Raw genomic sequence first — 24212 nt, 5'->3', positions numbered from 1 at the left:
TACGGCGCCGTAGTCACAGTTTCCGCTAACACTCGAAAGTGGCGTTTTTGTAAATTAAATAAAGTTGTTTTTGTTTTTTGTTTTTTGTTTTTTAACGGGTTCTTCGAAGTTTAAAGTGGAATAAATGTGTTTGAGTCGACCAAAACTCAGCGTCTTGGCGCCTAGGTGCAAACTCCACCTTGTACTTTTAGTAAAAGTAATACAAGTATGGAAAATTACGTTTTGATGAGCCTAACCCTATCATTTTTTCCCCCCTCAGCTGTTTATGTGTGTATATATAGAGAGAGATCTGTTCCATTACAACAAGCCTGGCACAAGATGGCAGTTATGGGAGAGAACCAAAGGCAATCAGAATGATTCATAGCGCTAAAGACGCCATCTTTATCAGTGGAAAATATCAGATGCACTCAAATTTCTTCCCGTGAGAGAAATAAAGTTCCAAAAATAATACTTATCCATTATCCCTGAAAGCAAACCGCACGTGTGCAGACTGCATCCTTGGGTCAAAAGAGAAAAACGATTTATTCTCTCTCTCTCTCTCTCTCTCTCTCTCTCTCTCTCTCTCTCTCTCTCTCTCTCTCTCTCCATTTAAGGTGACAGAACTTTTACACCCTTAGCACCTGCATGATCCCGATGATGATGATGATGATAAAAAGTGATGATGATGATGATGCGAAGAACAGAACTCATACTTAATTTGCATTCAAACTTCTTTATCATTAATGGTTGTGATTTGATCGAGCACAATTTGTCTATTTTTTTCTGTGTTTCTTTCAGAAACTGCAGAAATACAAATTTGTATTTTTCATTTTTATTAATTTATTAGCTCTTTCAAACACAAGATGACTGCACGCTGTGCAACTGGACATACAGTAAGTGAAATAATGACATTTTACTGCCCCACATTTGCTCTGATCAATAAACACAGGCCGCTCCGTTGCCTGTTGCCATGTTATCTGAAGCAGTGTCTACATCAACTCTTGGCTTGGCCTGGATAGGCATAGTTTATTCAATTATTTTATTTCATAAATGAAAGTTTATTTGCTTGATGTTTGCAGGGATGAAAACCAGGTCTCTGTTTATTCCCCTGCCATCTGCTCCTCCTGGCTCTGTCCTGCCGTCACTGCAGGGAAAAACATTGGTTTCCTCTGCACAAGTGCTTCTTCCTTGTACCTGGATCCCAGGCTCCTGCATCTATTGTCATGTGCTCTCATGTGCACATGTGTGCATGCATATCCGGTCGCACCAGGAAGGCAGTAAAAACACACCCGTGCACAAACATGTTTGCGTCTTACGGTGCTCCGAAAATGAAGCCATTATAGAAACCATGCCAATGCAACACCAGTGTTTAAAAAAGAAACACACACACACACCTGCAAATACAGCATGCAGTAGCAGCAGCTGGTTGTTTTTTTGTCCGCCCTCATCTGTCATGGCAGTGTGTTTGGCCTCAAAGGTCGACCAAGGTGCGTGCACGCAAAAGTCTTTAGTGGTCTCCAGGATTACGACCTTGGAGGCTAAACGGGGGGCCGATCCATTAAAGCGCAGCTCGTATTCTCGGAGGCAGCAGATGCAGAACTAATCTGCGTGGCAGTCTGGGCAGGGAGATGGTGTCAAGGTAAACATGGACAGTGAGACTCCGGGGCCTGTTGTGTGCCTCCAAAACACATCCAAGTGCATTCCCTGAGGGTTGGAAAAGATGCTGAAATATTATTAATGTGTAAACATGCACGTCTCAAATTTAAACAATAAAGCAGGGGACGCAAAAGCAGTTTGTTTTTTTACTCTCAATGTTAGCTTGCTTTGATTAAATGTGGTGGTATGATTATGAGTATCAATCACTACAAATCAGTATCAAAGTGACTTACTTCTCAAAATATTTTATTGAATAAATTAGGGCATCATTTAAAAAAAATGTTTTTACTACAATTTCCTGGTCTGAATGAAATGCTAAGGTGTTTTTAATCAGACCAGGTCTGGTGAATCCAGTTTCATTGAACATTGTTATTTTTTACTTTGTTGTGATACCTAATTAAGAACATTTAAAAGAACAATTACACGAGCAAAGAGGCACGGAAGGAAGGAAATTGCCCAAACTACCGATTTATCTTGCAATCTGGATCCTGCGGATGCATAATAGTGCTCTTTACAAATGATGTCCCAATCTCCAAACGGTCCAAATGGCATCAGGATACACTGGCTTTTTGGTCAAAAGGGCCGAGTGTTCCAGGAAGGCCTGAGTGGTGCCTCTGTATTAATCCGAACATGTTGCTGTTTCACGTCTGGCTTGTCCCACCGTGTGTGTTTCCAGACGCACCCACCGTCTGTTTGTAGGCCATTATCTGTGCTGCACTCGTCCATCTCGGACCCGCCTGCGTCACACTATCAGGCCAGGGAGTCGTCTGTGTTTGGCTAACAAAGCAGGTCACCAACCGGTGGCCCTCCATCCAACACTGTGTGTTTAAATACGGGCCGAATGTGACAGCTGTTATGAGTTCGCGGGTACACACCATCGCATGTATATGTTTAGGTCATCTTTGGAGCAAATAAGAGGAGCAAATAGATCTCGGTGTTTGTCAGAGTCCTTGGACTGGTCTTTTGACAGAGGTCGTTGAGAGCGCAATGGGAGGAAGTTCTAAAATAAAGTGGACAAGTGCAGTGAAAGTACGAAAAACAAAGTGATTTTCTGGCCCATTTGCCATCGGCAAACCAGGCAAAATTTGCAAACCCAAATGGCAAAATGACCCATGATGTGTGCAAAAGCAGTTGCATCCTCTTTTCTTTTCTCCTCTGCACTCATCCTTCACATGCAGACGTCTCAGGCACTGCCCTGCTGCCGTCTGGAGAGCATCACCACCGCTGCGAAGCCGACCCGGGGAATGCTGCTATCACTTGCAGGTTGCATTGATAAAAGCCCTTTTCCATTCAAGGCTGTGGCTTTGAGAGAAATCCTCCTGGTTGGATGAAGGCAAAGGGAGAAAAAAAGAACCAAAGAAGTAGATGAAAGGTCAGTGGATCCATCCGTCACCTTGAAGATCACTAACGGACAGTCCACCAGTCAGTGAAAGAGCAACTACAACCTCCTCCTCCTCGTTTTTCTTTCCATACTCCCTCCTCCTCGTCCACCTCTTCCAGTGTGCACTTCCCCTTTAAAGCAGTGGAGGAACCCAGCGCTACTCTCTCTTGTATTTCCTCCAAGGGACCTCCAGTGAAAGGACGCTAAACGGGCGAAGCTGCTGCGGCTGGAGGCTGCGACCAACCGCTCTTGGACATGTCCTGCAGAGGAATAGGCTGAGCTGGTCAGCCGAGTGAGAAGCTGCCATTCTTTCACAGGATACATGACTGGACGTCTCATCCTGAGGTCAGGTTAGTTTATTTTTAACATAAAAAGTCCATAATAGCATTAATGAGGGTGTTGAATGGATCATGGGATCCAATAAGTGCATTAAAGTTGTCGGCGAAGATGAAGAATGAGACAGAAAAATCAAAAATGAAATGAAAAAAGCTGGAGACATCCACATGAGTAAGAGCTGTGTGTTTTGGTGTTGTGTTGCGCCTATGTGTGCCCTGTAAACGCCTTAACGTCCCAGTCAACTTAACTGTCCTGTATCATGTTCACTTTAAATTTTAACGACGGCTCAACAGGAGGAGCCGCGGCCCAAAGCACCTGGAGATGAGCTGTGACACACGCCGGCAGCAATAGTGGGAACAAGTCGCATCCACGTGCGATTTATCCTTTTAAATTTCAAAATCACAGCCGTTATCTCCAGGCCATTCACGGGCTCACAAAAGGGAGTCGCAGCCGGCCGGTGAATTATTGAATGGCAGCTGCCCAGGAGTCCATTAACGGGCCCTTATCTCAGGCGGCTGGCTAATAAAGTCTGCAGAAAAGATATTGTGCGGCAGACGTGTCTCCCATTGTTCCAATTCAGGGTTTTGCCACTGATACAAACAGATGGCTGAGGGTACTGCCGCTCATGATGAATGCTTTTTAAACAGTCGTCAGTTAGCCACTTCCGGGCAGGAAATGAGAGGCCCATGACTGACGGGCGTCATGCGAGAATGTTTTATCTATGATCAGCACTGCGGGCCTGATGTGAGTCGGTGTGCGTCAAGTGTGTTCAAGTAAAGTGTGTTCAAGTAAAGTGTGTTCAAGTAAAGTGTGTCGTCTTTTCCTCCATGACCTCTGACCTCCTCCTTTTCTCTCCGTTCAATGAGTAGCAACTATCATCTGACACACTGAGAACTCTGCCGTTCGCTCGGTCAAATTAGTTAAAGTAACAGTCCCACTTATTGTCACATCCCAAAGGATGTGAAATATCTCCTCCATATATGGCCCAAAAGGAGCAGTGAGCAACAGCGGTGAATCATTGGATGATCTAACTTCCCAAATCCAATCCTAAATACTGAGTGCCGAGCACAGAAGCAATGGGTACCATTTTGATAGTCTTTGGCATGACCCAACTGGGGGTCAAACCCACAACGTCCCAGTCTCAGGGTTGGCACTCTACCTCTAGATCACTGAGGTGGCCTTGTGGTCACGTCCCTAGGACAAATTGCAAAACCCTCGCGTCGAGCTTGGGAAAATCTTTGGGTTCCTCCATCCTGCTACCCATTTAATCCCTCTTCATGTCTTGAAACAGTGGAAAGAAAAGCCTGCCGACTCCACACAGAGGGGAATCATACCGGTGACCTTCTGGACGTGACCACCAACTTCCTTGGACCGAACTCCGAGCTGCGACTGGGATCACGGCGGCCAGCCGCGCAATGGACTGCAACGAGACGCACGCCCTGCTGCCCGAGGAGCGCCTCATCTACATCATCACCGTGCCGCTGTCTACCTCCATCATCCTGGCCAACCTGGCCATCATCCTGGGCATCGCCTGCAACCGGCAGCTGCACAACACGCCCAACTATTTCTTCCTCAGCCTGCTGGTGGCCGACCTGTGTACGGGCGTGGCGCTGCCATTCATACCGCTGATGGGCCTCAACCGGGAGCTGAGCTTCAGCGCGTGCATGCTGGCCCACGTCTTCCCCAACTTCCTCTTCCTGGCCTTCCTGCTCAACCTGGTCCTAGTCCACTACGAGCGCTACATCTGCATCGTGCGCCCGCTGCACTACAGCCGCCTGTGGATGCACCGCAGCTTCCCACTGGCTCTCCTGGCGGCTTGGGTGCCGCCGCTGCTGTACGCCTCGCTGCCCTCCTTCGGGTGGAACAACTGGGCGGGGTCCGACTGGGACGGCTGCTGCGAGAGCGGCGGTGCGGCTGGCCCTGCGGCAGGCTGTGTGGCAAACGCCACGGCGTGCTGCTCGTACAGCCGCGTCTTCCCCAACGCTTTCATCTACCTGGAGGTGTATGGGTTGGTCCTGCCGGCCATCCTGACCATCGCCGCCATGGTCGGCCGCGTGCTGTGGATCACCAGGGGCCAGCTGAAGGACATCTGCCGCCTGCACCGCTCGGTGGAGCGCAGCGGCCAGGCCTCGGACCAGGAGCAGAGGCTGAACCTGCGCTACACCCGCTGCGTGGTGGCCGTGTCGCTGACCTTCCTGGCTTGCTGGGTGCCGTATCTCATCTACATGCACGTGTGCATCGGCTTCCTGATCAGCGACGCCAAGGGCAGCTCCACCACGCACATTGTGCTGTCGTGCACTGGGATTGGCAGCATGGCCGTGGTGCCGCTGGTGCTCGGCCTGGCCAACCGCCAGTACACCGAGCCGGCGTGCAAGCTCCTGCACAAGCTGAGGGACCGGTGGGGCCGAAAGGCTCTGGGGGTGGAGGAGGAGGTAGCTGTCTGAGTGGGTGGGGAGGGTCCGCGTTTGTGCTGAAAGACGATTCCGCCGGCCGGGTCTATTGATGGAGGAAGACGGCGGTGGCAGGAAGCGTTGCACCGCAGCGCAGCGCGACAGAAAGAACCACGTTTGCATCGACTCATCTGCCTTGTTGTTCATTCGTCAGTGTTCCTGCTAGTGAGAAAACAGTTTAAAAAAAATGATGTTATTATCTTGCTGCATAGTTTTTGTGTCATATCTAAAAGGAAGAATTACAACCCGCTTTGTTTGGTTTGTCAGATTTAGTGATTTGGGTCAAGTCGTTTTTTTTTTTTTTTATCAGGAGTTCAATACAGTTAAATACAAGTACAATTTACAACCTATCAGCTGCTTGTGAACAGGGGCCAAGACATTAAATAACAACCATACACTTGAAAAAAGTTCCTCATTTCTACTTAATTCAACCTAACCCAAACACCAAGACCTCATCAGATTCCATAGGTACAAGAGATATTCACACAAAATCAGCACACCAGATACTGGTACAAGACAAATGCATATATTCATACCAGCAAACATACATTCAAGAGAGCAGTTCATCATTAAAATCCTCAACTGTTTTTAGTTTTAGTGTTTTCAGTTTCATAATAAAAAAAAATGTAGACATAATTAAAGGTGTGGGCAAGGCTACAGTTATTCTGTTGCTGTGACAATGTTACCATTTAGAAGGGGAAAATGAATCCTTATCAAGCAATGATCTACTTTCTGCAATTCTGGTGCTGTGCTAACATCCACATTCTTTGGTTATGACGGCTCGCTGGTGTGGCAGCGTTTGGTTTAAAAGCAGCTTGATAATGACTCACCATGACCTTGTAGGTCTCGCTGCACTTCCTTCCTCTTATGCTAGTATTTGTTTAGACTCTCTATTGGTTGTCTTGTCCTCTTGCACTGCTGACAGGCACTTGATGCTCCGGGATTAAGGCCACACGCTAACGCAAACTGAAGAAGGAAGATGGTGGAGGAGAACACACGCACACATATGTACGTGTGTGTGTGTGTGTGTGTGTGTGTGTGTGTGAAGCTGCCAATGTCCCTAATTAACACGCGGTTCAAAATGTACCAGCTACTGTCGTGTGGGCGGAAAGATGAGACGAGAGGAACAGCAGACTTTGATCTGATCAGAGCGTCAGAGCGCAGGCCAGCTCCGACCTGCTCGCAGGACATCGGGAGGGATGGAATATCACCGCGGGGTCAGAGTGTCACAACGTAGCCGTGCATGTTTTGTTTTTTCCACGCCACTACGGCGCACATGTGAAATTGTCACGGGTCGTTGAGGTGGAAGTGGAAGTGATGGGAGGAAAAATACTCGCGGTCAATGACGCCAATGTGTTGAGATGAGGATATGTGTCTTACTTAACACACGCACACACACATTGTCCAATACCCACCGTGTCAGGGTTCTCAACATCTCTGAATGGTGAAACAGATGCATGTCATCACGCTTGCAACAAACGGGATCGGCTTGCACTGTTTACAGAAAATGACCCGCTTTCTGTAGATGATGTCAAAACATCTACACCCCCCCCCCCTATATATCTTGAAATAAACCTTACATAAGAGGGTTTTTTTGCGGTCAAACTTCCTGTCACCACTGCTTTACTTTCATTTTATTTCCACTGCTGATCACATTGTCAGCTGATCATCTGATGCAACGCAGCGGCCTCAACAGACATACACCAACATTTGCCGCATTATTTTTACATCATTTGCAGGTTTTTCAAATTTAACTTGAGGCCTTTTTTGGCCACTGAAGGGTCTGCGAATCGAGGCAACAACAACAACAAAAAAAAAAACAACAGTTTTATTGCCTTGTTTGCATGCAGTGAGTTCCCTGTGAGTTTGGAGCTCTGACGCAGAAATTGAGAAGAAAAGCAGCTGCACAGAATCAGAAGAGCCGTGTTGACTCGACTGAGAAACTGTTTAAAGTCGGCTGAGCTTCTCCGTTTGGCGCGATACGCAATTGTCCGTTCTCGGCACGCAAAGGCATCAAAGGGCCGCAATGCCGGGAAAGGGATGGAAAAGGTGGAAGAAGGGCTTCTGGAAGGACAAATTCAAACAAAGATAAGAAAGCCACCTTTTGGCAAAGGAGGAGGAAAAGAAGAAAAAGAAGAGGGAGAGGAGGGAGGAGAAGAGGAGGAAGAAGAAGAAGAAGAAGAAGAAGAAGAAGAAGAAGAAGAAGAAGAAGAAGAAGTCGTTCAGGCACAATTTAAAAGGGGAAAAAAGTCACAACAGCTGTTTGGTTTAATTTGGTCGAGGTTTTATTTCATTGTGCTTGACATCTTGAGGACGGACTGTAAACAGAGGGCAGGTGGAAGTGGGAGGGGCAGGGCGGCGCTCAGTCTTCGGTGTAGTGGGAGCTTTCCGACACAACCCTTCCCCCTTCCACCTGCACGCGGATCAGCAGCCGCTTCCTGCAGGAGGCGTCCGCCTCCAGCGCCTCTGGGGCCGCAGGGTCCATCCTCCAGATGCTGGGGGGGAGCGGGGTGACGCTGGGGTCCGGGGCTGGGAGCTTTCCCCGAGGGCGAGTGTCTGCGTGCAAGCAAGGACTGGGATTGGTCGGTTTGTTTTTTTAGACATCTGAGCAAAAGAGAGGTGAGGTTTGGTCAGAGTCAGAGTCAGCAACGGCTTCTGTCTGTCTGTCTATTCAGAAATAAGCATGTTGGCAATTTTGCTTTGGTCATCAACGAAAAGAAAAACATGAGTAAGGCCTCACCTGCGTTACGCATGAGTTCATTCATTCTGCAAGGAGACGGAGAGAAGAGGAGAGGGAGTTACTGGGGTTGTTTTCAGGTGGGTTCAACATTTAAGGATTCTTTATTTGTACCTGATGGTAAATTAGATGTGCAGAAAGGAAACTCTGCATTACATTCACAATACGACAACATAGACCCGGGGTGTCAAACTCAAACACTCAGAGGGGCCAAAATTTAAAACAAAGTCTGCCAGTCCGACATTGGTATGATTGAAAAAGATCTTCCTCCAGATAGAACAGTGAACCTTTCTTTTATGGAGACAAACAAAGTTTTGCTTCAAGCTCAATATGGATCAAGCAAAGCTTAATACTGTACAATAAACATCTTCAGGTTGCACACGTGCAACATTTTAAATAACACACTGAGATAAATGAAATGCAAATCGTATGGCTCCTTTTTGTTGCAGCCTTCTGATTTAAATTTTTATCAGTAACCTTTTTCCACGGGCTGATAATACATTTAAAAATAAATGTATAATTGAAATAATAATAAACCAATTCACTAATATTGGTTTATTGTTATATATCAATTATATATCAATGAACATGCAACCATTTAAGCCTTGGAGTAGCAAGAAAAAATGCATCAAGAAAAAGTTGCTTATAGTCTGTTAAAGTCTATAGTCTGCCAGATAACCCGCCGAGCATTCTGGGATTTGTAGTATTAGTGGTACATGTGCTGTGCAATAGCGGTGGGCCAGGAAATCTATCTAGTTGGGCGCGAGCGACCAACCTAATCTCCTCGCCCTCCAGCAGCTTGTGGTAGGTGGCGATCTCGATGTCCAGGGCCAGCTTTAGGTTCATCAGCTCCTGGTACTCTCGGATCTGGCCGGCCAGGTCCTGCTTGGCCCGCCTCAGGGCCTCCTCCAGCTGGCTGAAGTCTTCACGGGCCTTCTCCAGGTTGTCGTCACCCTCGCTCCTCACCTCCGAGATTTCCTTCTGCAGGCCCTCTTGCTGAGGTGGTAGGGAACACAAAAAGCATCAAGGAGGGAACAGTTGGGGGGAACAGTCGGAGGGCAAAGTCAGCGTGTGTTTCGTCCGGACCTTTCTGAGGAGAACCTCCAGGTCACCGTTCAGCCTCTGGATGTGGCGCAGCATGTCTGCGATCTCCCGCTTCATGTCACGCACTTCCTGCTCACGCTGTCCCGCGTTCAAGACCATGACGTCCATCTGCATCAGAATTAAAAATAAATGCATTTAAAAACAAATAAATAAAGAAGAAGAAACTCGATGATTTCACAAAACACCCTTAAACGTACTCTGAAATCTCACTTACACAACCACACTTTATTTACAAAAATAAATTGGAAATGATGCACATTTTTCACAAGACATGCATTTATGGAAAAAAAATAAATAAATACAACCAAAGCCCAAAAAGAAACATTCAATTTTTCAATATTTCAGAAAAAATCTCGACGTCGAGATAAAAATAATAATAATTTTCCTTTAAAGGAAATTCCAGGTGGATTCTACAACGAATGTTGCATCAGTGGTTAAAAAAAAAAACAAAAAACAACCCTTCTATTTTGTTTCTTCTGCACTTTAGTTCCTTTTTTCTTTCTTTACCTTCTTCTTGTTCCAGTTCTCCACCTCCTCCCTGGAGCGCGACGCCATGGTGGCGTACTGGGCCTTGACGCTGTCGATGATCTCGTCCATGTCCAGCGACCGCTTGCTGTCGTCGCGCACCACCACCGTCTCGTTCTGGATCTGGGACTCCAGCTCCTTGATCTCCTGCAGTGGGGGGTGGGGGGGGGTGGGGGGGGGCAGCGAGCGCAACGGCTTCAATCAGCTTCGTCGTGTTTCGTCGGCTTTGTCGTGAAACTGCAGCGCGTCAAGAAGTTGCGAGCGACCTCATCGTATCCGGCTCGGAGGAAGTCCAGTTTCCCCATCTGGTCCTCCAGCTCCAGGACCACGTCCACCGCCTTCAGGTGGCCCATGTCCACATCCTGTCGCACAGGACGCAGGAGAAAGCTCACATGAGGAAAAGTCCCCTGATTTAATGCTGGAGTTGGTGGCCCAGTGTGTCAGATTTAGCAGCACCTAATGGTCAGAAACAGTACTGCAGGAATAAAAGAATAACAAGAGAGGGTCCCACATGTCTGCAGTACCTTTTTGCTCAGGATGAATTCATTCTCCACGTCGGCTTTCTTTTTCAGCTCGTCTTCATAGCTGGAAGAAAGACAAAACATTTTATTTCAAAATCGCGGCACCGGTTGAAAACAAACGCGTGAGGAGAAGCACCGACTTCCTCTTGGTGTCCTCCATCTCCTCCTTCTTCTTGAGCAGCTCGGCCTGCAGCTTCTCCTGGTCGCGGATCAGGTTCTCAATCTGCTCCTCCAGCTCGTTCTCCACCTGCCGGACCAGGCCATCGATCTTGCCGCTGTAGTCCTCATGGTCCTTGAGGATCTTCAGCTTGGTGTCAAGCATTTTGTTCTCGTCCTCCAGATGCTTCACCTGGAGGGTGAAACGAGAGGCAAACACGTGGAAAAAAAACAAACAAATACAGCAAAACGGAGAATTTGAAGGTGTTTTTGACACACTGCAGCTCTGTTCCAGACCGTGCGTGACTCATGCTGATAATGACAGAAGGGCACTTTTGGTAATATATCAGCCTGAGTGCAGGCTGTCATTAGTGCTATGAACTCTATGGAATTTATGCCTTCATCTGCACGGTGGAATCCCTGTGTGTCAATCAGCTGTGTGCAGTTTACACAACCTCGGGCTACGGACACAAGACCTTTAAAATCTGCAGAGACCCGGAGAAGATTATTACAAATATCTTCTAGATAGATCTAGAAGATAATATTACAAATAGAATCAAATTAAAGTGCAGGTACGGATGACGTCAACAAGTACACAAGAGCGCTGTGATTTGCAGACCTTGTCGATGAGGCGGACGAACTTGTCGTTGAGTCCCACCATGTCGTCCTTCTCCCGGGATTTGCCCGCCGAGTCCACCTTGTCCCTGGTGGGCTGGCTCTTGGCCCGGCCGCTGCTGCTGCTGCTGGGGGAGAACGACTGGCTGCTGTAGTCTTTCGCCTTGGACATTCCTGCGGCTGGATTGTCAGAATGCAAGCGTGTGTATGTATGTGTGTGTGTCTGTCTGTCTGTGTGAGTATGCAGAGACCTGTAAGCCCACAGCGGGATGGGCCCCTTGTTTTAAGGTGGCTGCGGAGCAGCTGTCACCTCCCCCGAGTGGGCCAGCATCCAATCGGGGGTCCGCGAGACATAATTACAGGGTGAAAAATCAAAAGAGTCAACATGACACACCTGAAGGGCGACTTTAGTACCAGTTTGTCCGGGGACGGCAAGCCAATCACATCACTCCGGGGGCGGACTGGAGCCTCAAAGCCTCCTGTATAAAACCCACAGCTCCGGGCTAGTCTCGCCATCCAGGTGCTCTCCCACCTACCTGAGCCTCTCACCGCCTCTATCCACCAGCGACCATGCCTTCCAACACAGCCGCCAGTATGTTCGGTGGGGCCGGAGGAAGGGGCTCCCGGGTATCTGTGGCAAGCCTGCAGGGGCTGCGCAACGTGCTGCGCAACGAGACCGAGAAAGACTCTCCTGCTGCCCCCGGCGTCACTCCGGTCAGAGCCACAGCGGCGCCCACTCCTGCGGAAGCAGCTGCCCCCGTTGCTGCGGCCCCTGGTGACGACAAGCAGACCCTGCGGGGTCTGAACGACCGGCTGTCGGGTTACCTGGGCCGGGTGAAGCAGCTGGAGAAGGAGAACGGCGACCTGAAGAAGGAGATCGATGAGATCCTGGAGAACAGGAAGGCACCGGCGGGGAAAGACTGGGATGAGGCGGAGAAACCCCTGGATGAGCTCAAGAAACAGGTTGGATGTCTTTCATTTCCATCTAGAATGATAGAAATCCTCGATGTTTCATTGCATGTCGGCGAGGAAGCCTACCTCTAATCCACATTTGCTAAAATATTCCATCCTCAGATTAAAGAGATCACCATGGACAATGCCAAGCTGTTGCTCCAGATTGACAACACCAATCTGACCAACAACGACTTCAATAACAAGTACTCGAGCGAGCGCCTTGCACTGTGCAGGTGTTTCATAAATGGCAAGCTAATGGGTTTTCCAACTCCGTGCCCAGGCTGGAGGACGAGACAAAGGCGAGGAAGGAGCTGGAGAAGGATGTGGAGGACCTGAAGAAGACCAGTGAGGAAACCAGGCTCAACTGCGAGCAGACAAAGAAGGAGATCGATTTGGTGAAGGAGGAGCTGGACCGTCTAAAGAAGGAGCACAAAGACGTAAGACTCAAAATGATTGAGAAACAGTGAAAAAAAAAAAAAGTATTTGGTGAAACACTGCTTTAATATTTGGAAGGAGGTGGATGCCTTGCGCGAAAAGATCAAGGACTCAGACGTGAAGGTGGAGATCGAATCCCAGAACTCAAATCTGGCTGAAAATCTCAGCAAGATTCGCAAACAGTACGACAAAGTGGCCAAGAAGAACCAGCAGGAGACTGAGGAGTGGTACCAGAGCAAGGTACTGTTACCTACGGATGATATCTCAGGTGTTTTCTCTCTACATTTCTGGTTATAATTTCACCATCTGTTTCCTCAAGTTTGACAACATCAAGGTGGTGGAGGCCCAAAATAACGAGGCCTTGGTTTCTGGAAAGATGGACCTGAAGGAGCTTCTCAAGCAGAAACAATCTCTGGAAATCCGGATCCAGAGCCTGTATAGCATGGTAACAAGAGACAACATCACTAAGTGATTTATATTCAATTGATTCTCTGACTTCACTCACTGAAGTAAGCAGGGTTTATTTGGAAGACGAGTCCAGAGACGTCCGCTCAACACCCTGTGACGGCAAATGTCTTTTGAGCCATTTAAAACTCTCATAAACTCAGCTGGAAGCTGAGAGGGGTGAACATATCTCTGTCACTCTGTCAGGAATGAATAGGTGCCTGATCAGTCTAATCACCTGGGATCTGCTGTTGCATAACAGCTGTGACATGTCAAGAGGCCCATACAGTGCAAGTTCCCATCGTCATTGCACGCTTCCCCTTCCAGATCCACAACCTGGAGGAGACCCTGCAGGGCTCCAAGCAGGAGTACGGCCAACGCTTGGCTCCGCTCAACAAGCTGATCCTGGCGCTGCAGGAGGAGCTCAAGGAGGTGAGGTCGCAGGTGGCGCACCAGGTGGAGACCAACCACAATCTGCTGTGCGTGAAGCTGAAGCTAGAGGCGGAAATCGACAACTACCAGCAGCTCATTCAGGGCATGACGGCTGAACCAGAAAGGTGAGAGCGATGAATCCACTTGAGGGAGAGGGCTCACAAATCAGGTTTGCCTGGTAGAAAACATGAAGGTCAGCAAGGTGTATCTGTGTGTGGGCAACTATTCCATAGTGAGAGCCTAGAAGAGCTTCATTTACCTTCTGTCTATTTGAGATCAAGGCAAATAGATCTTTGGGCCTTAACTTTAGGGTGACAATTGTTAATGAGTGTACCATTAGGAAGGTCTATATCAAGTAAGTTAACGTAACAATTTCTTAGTAGTTTGAAGACTAAATGATGCGCACCTGTTCAGTAATTGCTTATTTCCTGACAGCCTGGAGTTTTCTCTAGAGGATGCGTTGAAAGAAGGTGAGTTGCAGAGCAGGACGTGCAAAAGCCTGAGCTTGAAATCCAAGCACAATCTTTTCTTTCACACATTCGTCCAGTTTACCTCTGCTGCCAAAGGCAGGCCTGAGTCACTTTTAGCGTCGCTTAGCTTTTAGCATTTTTAGCCAACTTGAAAGATTTGGAAACTTGCATGTACTGGGCGTAAAGGTACGTTAGCGATTAACCCTCAATAAAGTGCCAAGGCCTCAAACTCAGCAGAGTTAAACTTGAAATCTAACCATCACCCGTTTCTGTTTCCATGTCAAGCGTAAGACCAGCAGCGAGCTAAGCTTTGCTATCAGCTGCTGGTTTTAGCATCAGCACACAAAAACACGTCACTCTTCACTCATTTACACGGATGCCAATAAATGCTGTGAAATTGTGCCTGTCACTAAACATTGCACCCTGTAATGCATGCTCTGATATTGAATGTCATTAAGGTGTTATTGAACAGCGATTGATGTAATCTTTTCTCCAAAATTATTACTTCATCACCTCAGAAACAGAGCAGACGGCAGTTGGAGACCCCAAAGAGGCTCGCATAAAACCCATCAAATCCTTTTTATTTTCAGGCCAGCAAAAGCCTGAGAAGGAGGAGGTCCCCAAGCAACAGGATGTGGTGAAAGAAGAAGTTGCCGTGAAGCAAGAAAGTGCCCCTTCCAATGAAAGCCTCCCTCCAGCAGAAGTCCCCGCCGAAACCCCCGCCATAACAGTGAACGGAGAACCGGTCCAGGCTGAGCCGGCTCCAAACAAGGAGGTGCAGAGCGACAAGACCCCGAAAAATAAGAAAAAGTCAGAGAATAAGGATTCGTCTTCCTCTTCTTCATCCTCCTCCTCCTCCTCTTCGTCTTCCTCCTCCTCCTCAGATGATGAGGATAAGAAGCCACCGAAGGGAGCCAAGGAGGCTAAAGCCTGATTTCTGCTCTTCTGCTGTTTGCAATCATTGCTGTCACAACAACTTAGACCTGCCTAAGTGTATCTTCTCAGCAAAAATAAACTCCTTGAATGAATCTGAGAAATGCTTGAATGTTTTATTTGAATTAAAAAAACCAAATATGGTTTAATGGGGAAAAATCAGTTTACCATCATACAAAATCCAATCATGCGTGACATTTTTGTTCCAGTTTTATACACAACAGCATTTTGACAGAAGATGCGTACTTTAAAATGTTGCAGAGGTCAGACACGAACAGTGCCACATTTAACTTTATACTTACAGATGAATTACCTTTGACTTGAGTGGAGTTTGCATAAATGGTTAATCATGAACTCATTGACAAGTCAGCATTTAGCCCTCTGTTTACAGCTTTGCGCTAAAAGCCTTCTCTCTCTCCAACTTAAAACGGATTTTAAGGGCATGAAATGTGCAACGTCAAAGAAGAGAACATCGCTCAGGATCATGTTGACGTGCGTTTTGGGGAAACCACGCGAGGAGTTTCAAAGAGCAGAGAGGAGACGCCTTTAGTTAAGAGTGATTCATTTTATTTTGTTTTTTTCAAATGAGAACGGTACAGACAACATGACAGAAAAGCACAGAGGGGGTGGGGTGGGGCGGGGCGGGGGTGTCTGAACACAATTCAACAGGTGAACACTGTATGGTGGGGGTCGGGGAGGGGGGAGGGGCAAGCAAGAGTACCAAATGGAGTAAAAGATATCGTATCAAAAATTTCAATTTTTTTTTCATATATATATTTATATAGGACTAATAATTCTCTTTTAACTATGCAAAGCAAAGGAATGCCCTTTTTCCGGTTCTCATAAGCGTCGGCTTTTCGCTAAGTAAGTAGTGCCGACGTGATTTCTTTTCTTTTTTTAAAATTAGAGAAAGAGAAAGAGAAGAAACCAAAAGAAAAACTTGGACACATTTTCTGGAGGGCGGGGAGACGGCGGAGGGGGGGCTCGGGCTCTCGTTCTGGGGTCCGGTCCAATGGCGTTGAAGTCTCGGTGCGGCGCGTGATTCTTTTTGGCGTGTCCGAAAAAGGGCGTTTTGATTTCGTTTTGCTTTTTTCTTTTTAGGTGGGAGTCAACCGTGAGAAGGTCTTGCCGCTAAAAAAAGAGATTTAAAACTCAATCAAGAATTCAGTAAAAATCAGACAAGTGCCGTCTAAACACTCAATCGCAACTACACATAGATGAAGTTTTTTTTTTAGACGTTTCTGAAATGCTTTTTTTTTTTTGCATTTTAAGAGAGAGGAGAAAGAAAAATCTGCCGTTGACGTGCCGATCGTTGACCGTCTGCGTGAGATATTTCCGAACTAATGGAAACTGAGGGTCTTTCAAGCTGGAGCTGGAAATCAGCGTCGGCGGCAGCACCTTTTAACGTGGAGGTTACACATTAACCGCAGCGCAAAGCTTCCCTGTTTGGAGGGATTACTGCCAGCCAGTGCTGTGTGTGTGTGTGTGTGTGTGTGTGTGTGTGTGTGTGCGGAGGAGAGATGTGTAGAAATTCCTGCGTGACTCACTTGCTGCAGACACACACACGCCTCAAAGACACACAACGGGTCGGCGGTCGCCTCACAAAGACGCAGCATACCTGCTGTGTGTGGTGTGTGTGTGTGTGTGTGTGTGTGTGTGTGTGTGTGTGTGTGTGTGCGGCTGCGACAGTCACCTGGTGCGTCAACACCAGCTGATGGCTGCAGGTGGACAACCAGCACGAAAGAACTGGATGTTGGGTTTTTTTTTTTCCTTTTATGAGGCGGGCCAGATTTTTGCAAGCTGAGCAAATACAAGGGCCCGACATCTCCTGTCGTGTGAAGTTCGTCCGTCTTGTGTTTGATAGCGGTAAAAAAAAATAAAAATAAAAAATAAAAAACTTTTCAGCCTTTTCTCAGAAGGGAGATTTTTGTAATTGTGTTAAGAATAAATACAAAAATGGGAAATAATGCAGTAAAAATGACCAAATCAAACTTTCCACAGGATGTGTGCACCGGATGTTGGGTTCAAGGACAGAACTTTATAGAACTACTTTGATCTACTGTCAGCAGTCAAAGCCAGAACAGAATGGAATTCTGAGAACACAAATGCACAAAGACTTGTACTAATTCTCAGAGGCTCAATCAAAGGTTTTCATACTGTAGGTGATTTTGGTATCGACTCATTGACATTGTTTGAAGACCAGCGACTGCTTTATTGGCTTTATTGGAATTAATGAATGTTTGTAATGAACCGCGGGGATTATTGGGGGTCCTCAGCGTCAGCAATGGCTCAACCCAGTGTCATTAAAATTGACCTTTAACCTTTCAGTCAATCTTCTAAAACAAACTGGGCAAAGATGGAAACCATCTTTGGGGGAAATTCAGACCTGTGACCTGTGAGCAGAAGCGGCGCCGCATCTGGGCTACTTACGAGATGGTCTTCATCTCCTTCTTGTCGGCGTCGGGTCGAGCTCGGTTCAGCACTTTGAGGAAGTCTGACGTCTTGGCCCTCATGCGTGTGTGGATGTAGGCCTGCGGGGGGGAAGGAAGAAAGAGTCAATCGATGCTTGACGGCAGCAGGTGCTCAAAGGTGACCATTTCGTGAGCTCTCGCTCCGGGTCGGGCCACGCCCCCCCCTCCCACCGCTCCCCCTGCATCGCCCATAAATCCGCCCACGCCGACTCCCTGCTGTCTGGGCTCGACGACACACAGCATCCTGTCTCATCGGGTGCCCGCCTCCCTCAGACACGCCAGTCATCCCAAAAGAGGTGCGACGAGGCGAGACGAGGCGCAGGGCCAGTCTGTTAGTGCCCCGCCCCCTCCCGCCCCCTCCGCTCGAAAAACCCGTACGGTCGCCAGCCCGTCCGACTCTTGGACAGCCTCTCTATTGTGCTGAGAGGACGAGGACGCGGCGTCACTGTCATTAAGGCGGATGCCCTGTTGAGGTGGGGGTGGGGGTGGGGGCGGGGACGGGGGAGCCCAGCCAGCCGGCAATTAAAAGACAGCGGCGGCGGCGGCTTCCTGTCGTCGCTCCTGCTCACCTTCGGCATGCTGAACGCGGCCGTAAAAACGTTCAAAAGGACTCGTGAGAGACGGACATTCTGGTGGCTTTCGGTGCCTTTCAATTATTTATGCATGTCAGAAATACTAGCCGCCTACTAAGTGAAGTCGCAGCGACTCAGAAACCCTCATGCCGTGTTCGTGGGGGCTGAAGATGAGTCCCGACTGGAGCGCGGCGGGTCGGTGAGAACCCCGCTGTGAGCCTCGTGAGAGGGCGAAAAGACGACGCTGCGGGATCGGAATGTAAAAAGCCTGAAAATACAGTGGGCTACGCTGGCTGATTTCTGGATATCTGCAGGGGTTTTTTTCTTTTTCAGTTTTTGAGTGTAATGTATGTTCTGTATGCATGTTTGTATGCAGTGTGCAAAGTACAGGGGGTTCCTGGGGGGGGGGGTGGGTTGGACACGATTAACCCATGAGAGCCTCAACAACGCAAACTTACAGGGAGGTCTCATATTTTTACTTTAAAAATTAAAAAAAAAAAACTTTATTCATCATTGTTACTGACAGTCACTATTTAAAAGCCTTTAGGATCCTGTCTCATATTAATGTTTTAAAAAGATTATTCACTATTTATTTTTGCCAAGCGGAGCCAACTGGTCCTGTATGCTCAGCATTTCTATGTTTTGATGTTCTTTTTGTGAAGTTTTGAAGTGTTTTATGTTCATACAATGACAACGTGTTTGCCCCCCGTGACGAGTTAAAAATCGCCTCCTGCGGGACAAACAAAGCATTTTCAAATTAAAACAGAGCTGAATGGAACTGGTTAACAAGGTGCTGTTCGTCCGTGTGAAAAGCAAAGATCCTGAGTGACACTGGGCGGCAGGGCGGCAGTGGACTCACCTTGGAGCACTTTATGTGGTAGTGCAGGTAGTCCCTGAAGGTGTGGATGAGGTTGATGGTGTTGTCTCTGGCATTGGCATTGGTGTGACGCGGGAACAGGACTGGAGGGGTGGGGGGGGGGGGCACAGGAGAGAGGGAGTGGTGGTGGTTACTCGCTGCACAGTTGGTCGACACAGAGGGGGAGGGGGTGGGGGGTTGGTTGTGCTCTCCCTCCTACCGAAGGTGATGTATCCGATGTTGTCGCCCACGGCAGCGTCCGTGTCCTTGAGCTCCAGCGGTGGCTCCCGGTGGCTGAACAGCACCTGGGGGGCCGTGTGGCTGGCTCGCCGGCCCTCCTTGAACTCCTGCAGCGTCGGTCGGGAGAGCGCGCACGTTAAAACATTTTTTTTTTTCTTTTTGGATTTTTCTCACCCGACCGGGACCCCCCCCCGGCGCACCTGCATGAAGACTTTGCCGATGATGACGTCGTCGTCGTCTTTGAAGACCGTGCTGAAGACCACCGTCACTCTGTCCTTCTTGGCCTCCACGTACCTGAAGGCGTCAGCGGGGGGGGGGGGGGGGGGGGGGGTTGTTACCAAAGAGCGGGACGGTACCAGACAGAGAGAGAAGGCCGGTTGTTTTTGCACGCAGGCTCACATGGACTCGTCGTCGCGGTAGTGGACCACGGCCCGCTGCTCGCCCTCCTTGCCCTCCTCCTGGAACTTGAAGTACTTCTCAAACACGGAGGCGAAGCAGTTCCTCTTCAGCATGCCCGCCTGGTGGACCACCTCGTCCTTGTTGGCCGGCAGAGCGTCCAGGTCGTAGAGGAGGGAGACGTTGTAGCCTGTTGTGTGTGTGTGGGGGGGGGAGAGGAAGTGGAAGCTCTTAGCGGAGCGCTAACGGCGACGACGGGCCGCTGCGAGGGGAACACTGGCGCGCTCCGTTTTTGCGAGACGCGGGTCAAGATGTCCGACCCAAAAATGCGCCGTGGGAGTAAAGAGCAGCTTCCACAGCCTGCAGCACCACGGCCATCATTACGCTGGCGGTATGTGCTAAATATACGTTCCCGTCACCTTCACCGCCGAGCCACAAAAGGCTCAAACAACGCATTTTGAAAAAAAGCGTAGCATCAAATAATCAAAGAGAAACTCATTAATCTCCTGCAGTAATGACAAAGAGCACCAGGTGGATGAGCTCAGTATCTCGACTCGCTCTCACCCCCCCACACCCACTCACTCACCATCCTCTGCTGACACCAGGAAGTTCTCGTACACCCTCTTGAGCAGCTGCAAAAGAGAGCAAAAGGCGCAGAAATTTAAGCCGGTGACGAATTTGAAACTGTCCCTGAACTAAGTGGCGGATCACAGGTGTGTGTTTGGATGCGGCAACATCTCCCAGGGTGCCTTTCTTCCAACCAAGGCTTACCTGGGATTATCACGGCGAACGTGAAAATCCCAGAGAGGAAAAAGGGCGACATAAGACGGGGAGAAAGGAGGAGGCTGTAGGGGGGAATAGCGGGACGGGACGGGAGGGGAGGGAAGGATCCCCCCCCACCCTTCCATTACATAATAGATACCTGCCACTGTGGAATGAAGCAGAGGGGCCTGAGCCAGTGTACTGTGCTGGCATGTTATCGTCCCCTGCTTTGCATATAAGCAGCGTGACGGCAAAAACAAACTTGAACTAAATGAAAGCCACGCTGAAAAACACGGTTGTCTCGTTCCTCGACCACATCAAAGAGCCCCCCCCCCCACCTGAATGAGTGAGTGGGACTCTAGCGGCCCATTCACTTGATTCTCTGCTGCTCTGTGTGTGTGTGTGTTGGTGGGGTTGGGGGCGGTACTGGACTGCTGCTGCTCACAGTCAGCACTTCCGCGCCTGGCATGGTTAGTCAAACAAAAACTCACTTCCTGTTTCTACTGCGAGCCTTGCTCGGCTTTCTTCCTTACAAGGCAGCAGAGTCTCCTGCAGTTGAGGTCCGCTTTCGTTTATTTCGATACTGCAACACATTTATAGATAGGTGTGCATGCGTGTGTCAGAGTGTGAGAGTCAGTGTGTGTGTGTGTGTGTGTGTGTGTGTGTGTGTGTGTGTGTGTGTGTGTGTTACCTCGTCGGCCCCGTGCTCCTGCAGCTCCTTGTAGAACTTCAAGGAGATGCTGACCATCACTTTGGTCTTGTCCCCGTTGGGATTGGAGATGTGGTAAAGGACCCCATCGAAATCTGCAAAGTCAACATTGAGAGGTGAACTAAGTCCTGCCCCTTCCTCACAACTTCTGGAACGTTAGTCCGTTGACACATGTTGCACCCATTGGGGGGGGGCGTCCCCTCTTTGGGTTGATAAAGGGGTGAAAAACCACTATCTCACCTGCAAATGTCACATCCACAGCCTCTGGCTTGGTCCTGCAGAGAGGCATCAAAGTGAACAAAGAATTCAGTGTGCACGTATGATCATTTATGGACTGTTTTGTTAAAAAAAAGAAAAAAGAAAAAAAGAAAGGTGTGTGTGTGTGTGGGGGGGGGGGGGGGCATCACATTGAGAAAATGCTGTAATATACTTCGGTAAGATGAATTAACGGAAAATACAAATGAGCTAAAAAAAAATATATATAATAATAATTAAAAAAAAAACAAACAAAAAAAACTATCGTTCAACTTCTGCCTTGTGTTTCCAGTGTTCGTGTTAAATTGTAATTCCTTCATCAGCATGGCCGAGTCAACAGTAGTAATCTTATTCAAGATACCATGCAAGTTGTACGCAGCAGGACATACTATACACATTTTTTTTTGCCATAAAACTGAAATATGTTGGCTGTTAATGCATTCCTTGAAGGGAGCATTTTGTAGGGGCTTGCCTGCAACTGTTTTTCTACACAGAGCTGCTGTTGCTGCCGCTGCAGCAGATGGCTGCTGCGGACAGGCTGACTTGACTCGGCTTGACTACAAAAATGCGGAAGTAGCAGAAAGAGACAAGAGGCTAGCTCGCCAGAAGCCGCTACCTGCATCTGCAGTGGCAAAGGGGTCTCAGTAAAATACATTTCAAGACCCAACATACACTCTATAAATAATGCTTCCCACGCCGTGGTAAAATATTTGAGGAAAACCTAAGGAAAGAGACACCGGAAATGAGCTTTTAATTCCTGGAATGATACGTTTAGTTAACAATATATTTAATCCCAATAGTTTTTTAACACCATATTATTTGATAAGGTTTTAATAAATAGGCAAGTCAGGCCATGAACTGAATTTTGGTGGAAGTCATGACATCAGACAGTACACCTTAGTTCGAATTAAGAGGAAGCTAGCAATGGCTAGCCACTTTAATGCTAACGCACCTCATAAAATGATTTTAGAAAATACAGATCGTGTGTGTGTGTGTGTGTAAGGATGGTCGCTGAGCATGTAATAGGTTTGGATGCTGAATGACGACTGACGGTCACATTTGAAGACTGGAATTCAACCGGGTAATGAACGATAGACAGCACCGTAGGTTCGCTGCAGACACACCCCAGCTTTAGGCAAGCCAGTCACGGCCGTTCGCCATACTAATTCCTAGTGTACTATTGCCGTTCTTGGGGGGGAAAATTGAATTAGGGCTGTACGTGGAACATATGAGAGCATGCGAACGTTTATTGACCGCCGCCGAACGAACCTAGTCCAACAAGGTTCGTTCGGCTAAGCGACAGCCCAGAGTTCTGCCGCTGAGAGGGGGAAGCTAAGTGACGTTAGCATCGGCAGCTAGCCAGGTGTAACAATGATTTCTCACCCATTAGATGCGCCGTCGAACTTCAACGACAGCGTCTCCTCTATAATACGGTTATTGATTTCTAACAGGATCATCGCAGCGGGTGCCGGTGTCGAGGAGAGGGGGCAGTGATCGGTGCGAGGCGCCGGGAGAGACCGCTTTGTGTCAAATTCTGCAAAATTCTCCTCCCTTGACAGAGCAGAGCGCTTCCGCCGAGGCTCCTTCCGCCTGCCACTTCCGCGTACTTTGCTCGAAGGACCCTAAGCGACTGCGATGGCCGGATTATTGCCAGTCAAATATTCAGATTTAAAAACATGTTCGCTTGGAAACAAATTGAGACATTTTAACAGTATTTTAAGATCAAAAGATGCGGAAAAAATACAAATAATGTAAAATGGCAAAAACCAATTCAATTGTTCTCATTAAGACTGAATTTAAGTGTCAAAGGATGTTTAAAAGACATGATTTAAGATTTGAACATATCTTCTGTCCTTGAAATACTGCTTTACTACTACTAGTAGTAGTAATCAAAGACTACTACTGCACTACAACTACTACTATACTACTCAGTAGTAGTAGTAGTAGTAGTAGTAGAAACAATTCTGCATACTATAAGTAGTATAGTAGTAGTAGTAGTAGTAGTAGCATTTTTTTTTTTTTTAAACAAAATTGTTATTGCCATCAACATTGAGTCAGCACATATTTTTTTCTTGTGGGAACTAATATAATGTGTCTAAAAATACAAATAACATAAGAAATTGCAAAATAAATTAAACCTGGATTGGAGGATAAATTAAAAATAATAATAATAAAAGATTAATTCCTAAAAATGTAATATCATGACTCAGCCTATCGTGTTTTTTTTTTTTTTAACCTAGCCCCACATGTTTACTATTACACATTCATATTTGACCACAAGACTTATGTAATATTTACAGTATTTTGAGGTTACTGTAAAGGACAAATGTTTCCATCCACAACAGTATTAAAGCAGATGTGTTTTGGCGGCGATTTTCCCCTTTCATGTGACGAAACAACAACAAAGTCGTACATTTTTTTGTGCTTGAGCAACATAAATATGTCAGCCATAAAAGCCAAGCACTCAAGTCAGACTGATCACAAAGTATGCCCCAATAATTATCAGCAATAACTGTCAACAGCGACATGCTGTGTTATGACTGGTACTTGAGTGGCAGCTCGTCTGACAGTAATTGTGTTGTTTTTGATTTATGAGTCATGTGAAACAATACATATAGGAATGTGGTTAAAGAGCACTGTAGTTGCAGAGTTTTCATTACGGTTCTTTGTTTCTGTTTCTATTCACATGGTAATTGATGGGCAAATCTCAGAACATTCCTCCAGAAGGAGCTTAGAGGGTTTTAAAAGTAAAAAAAAAAAATTACAGTGAAATGAATAATCAAAATGATTACAAACTGTAGGTATGAATTTAATGTCTAATGT

General features: G+C 47.5%; 4 protein-coding genes across 6 annotated transcripts; 2 read left to right on the top strand and 2 right to left on the bottom strand.

The window, feature by feature from the left end:
* The first annotated feature begins 3222 nt into the window (after positions 1 to 3222).
* gpbar1 (G protein-coupled bile acid receptor 1) lies at positions 3223 to 6049 on the top strand. Of its 2 annotated transcripts, none has more exons than XM_076049390.1 (2): positions 3223 to 3361; positions 4644 to 6049. In XM_076049390.1, the coding sequence occupies exon 2, from the start codon at positions 4768 to 4770 to the stop codon at positions 5794 to 5796; it is 1029 nt and encodes a 342-aa protein (XP_075905505.1). In that variant the 5' UTR covers positions 3223 to 3361; positions 4644 to 4767; the 3' UTR covers positions 5797 to 6049. The 2 variants fall into 2 exon arrangements, with proteins under 2 accessions (XP_075905505.1, XP_075905504.1); XM_076049389.1 differs by having other exon boundaries at positions 3225 to 3366.
* Positions 6050 to 8064: 2015 nt separating this feature from the next.
* Positions 8065 to 11647, bottom strand: LOC142903636 (intermediate filament protein ON3-like). Its single transcript, XM_076049388.1, has 9 exons — positions 11465 to 11647; positions 10830 to 11038; positions 10693 to 10753; positions 10435 to 10530; positions 10151 to 10315; positions 9626 to 9751; positions 9315 to 9535; positions 8543 to 8568; positions 8065 to 8406 (listed from the first exon to the last, which is right to left on the bottom strand). Exons 1-9 carry the CDS (start codon positions 11630 to 11632, stop codon positions 8399 to 8401), a joined length of 1080 nt encoding a protein of 359 aa, XP_075905503.1. The 5' UTR covers positions 11633 to 11647; the 3' UTR covers positions 8065 to 8398.
* A 255-nt stretch (positions 11648 to 11902) lies between these two features.
* On the top strand, positions 11903 to 15141 carry LOC142903631 (keratin, type I cytoskeletal 18-like). 2 transcript variants are annotated; one of them, XM_076049383.1, is made up of 8 exons: positions 11903 to 12423; positions 12535 to 12617; positions 12695 to 12851; positions 12928 to 13089; positions 13169 to 13294; positions 13621 to 13850; positions 14161 to 14195; positions 14786 to 15141. In XM_076049383.1, the coding sequence occupies exons 1-8, from the start codon at positions 12031 to 12033 to the stop codon at positions 15127 to 15129; spliced, it is 1530 nt and encodes a 509-aa protein (XP_075905498.1). In that variant the 5' UTR covers positions 11903 to 12030; the 3' UTR covers positions 15130 to 15141. The 2 variants fall into 2 exon arrangements, with proteins under 2 accessions (XP_075905498.1, XP_075905499.1); XM_076049384.1 differs by lacking the exon at positions 14161 to 14195 and having other exon boundaries at positions 11905 to 12423; positions 14786 to 14934.
* Positions 15142 to 15673: 532 nt separating this feature from the next.
* Positions 15674 to 22987, bottom strand: arpc2 (actin related protein 2/3 complex, subunit 2). The gene is made up of 10 exons (XM_076049392.1): positions 22773 to 22987; positions 21375 to 21409; positions 21117 to 21229; positions 20250 to 20295; positions 19667 to 19853; positions 19468 to 19561; positions 19248 to 19374; positions 19031 to 19131; positions 17559 to 17659; positions 15674 to 16259 (listed from the first exon to the last, which is right to left on the bottom strand). Exons 1-10 carry the CDS (start codon positions 22844 to 22846, stop codon positions 16226 to 16228), a joined length of 912 nt encoding a protein of 303 aa, XP_075905507.1. The 5' UTR covers positions 22847 to 22987; the 3' UTR covers positions 15674 to 16225.
* Between the last annotated feature and the right edge of the window lie 1225 nt (positions 22988 to 24212).

This window comes from Nelusetta ayraudi, unplaced genomic scaffold, assembly GCF_046127955.1.
Source record: "Nelusetta ayraudi isolate G7.1 ecotype Tasmania unplaced genomic scaffold, CSIRO-AGI_Nayr_v1 ptg000114l, whole genome shotgun sequence".
Lineage (NCBI taxonomy): Eukaryota > Metazoa > Chordata > Actinopteri > Tetraodontiformes > Monacanthidae > Nelusetta > Nelusetta ayraudi.
The sequence above is the reverse complement of the archived record's forward strand: the minus strand, read 5'-3'. Positions and strand labels throughout refer to the sequence as shown.

Coding starts and splice junctions, on each gene's coding strand:
- LOC142903636 (XM_076049388.1), bottom strand. CDS start 11,632: ATGTCCAAGGCGAAAGACTACAGCAGCCAGTCGTTCTCCCCCAGCAGC. Junction 11,039..11,464: donor TCGTCCGCCTCATCGACAAG/GTCTGCAAATCA, acceptor TTCACCCTCCAG/GTGAAGCATCTGGAGGACGA. Junction 8,569..9,314: donor CTGGAGGGCGAGGAGATTAG/GTTGGTCGCTCG, acceptor GTCTCCTTGCAG/AATGAATGAACTCATGCGTA.
- LOC142903631 (XM_076049383.1), top strand. CDS start 12,031: ATGCCTTCCAACACAGCCGCCAGTATGTTCGGTGGGGCCGGAGGAAGG. Junction 12,852..12,927: donor TAAAGAAGGAGCACAAAGAC/GTAAGACTCAAA, acceptor AATATTTGGAAG/GAGGTGGATGCCTTGCGCGA. Junction 14,196..14,785: donor AGAGGATGCGTTGAAAGAAG/GTGAGTTGCAGA, acceptor TTTTATTTTCAG/GCCAGCAAAAGCCTGAGAAG.
- gpbar1 (XM_076049390.1), top strand. CDS start 4,768: ATGGACTGCAACGAGACGCACGCCCTGCTGCCCGAGGAGCGCCTCATC.
- arpc2 (XM_076049392.1), bottom strand. CDS start 22,846: ATGATCCTGTTAGAAATCAATAACCGTATTATAGAGGAGACGCTGTCG. Junction 19,132..19,247: donor CATCGGATACATCACCTTCG/GTAGGAGGGAGA, acceptor CCACCCCTCCAG/TCCTGTTCCCGCGTCACACC. Junction 17,660..19,030: donor ACCACATAAAGTGCTCCAAG/GTGAGTCCACTG, acceptor TCCCCCCCGCAG/GCCTACATCCACACACGCAT.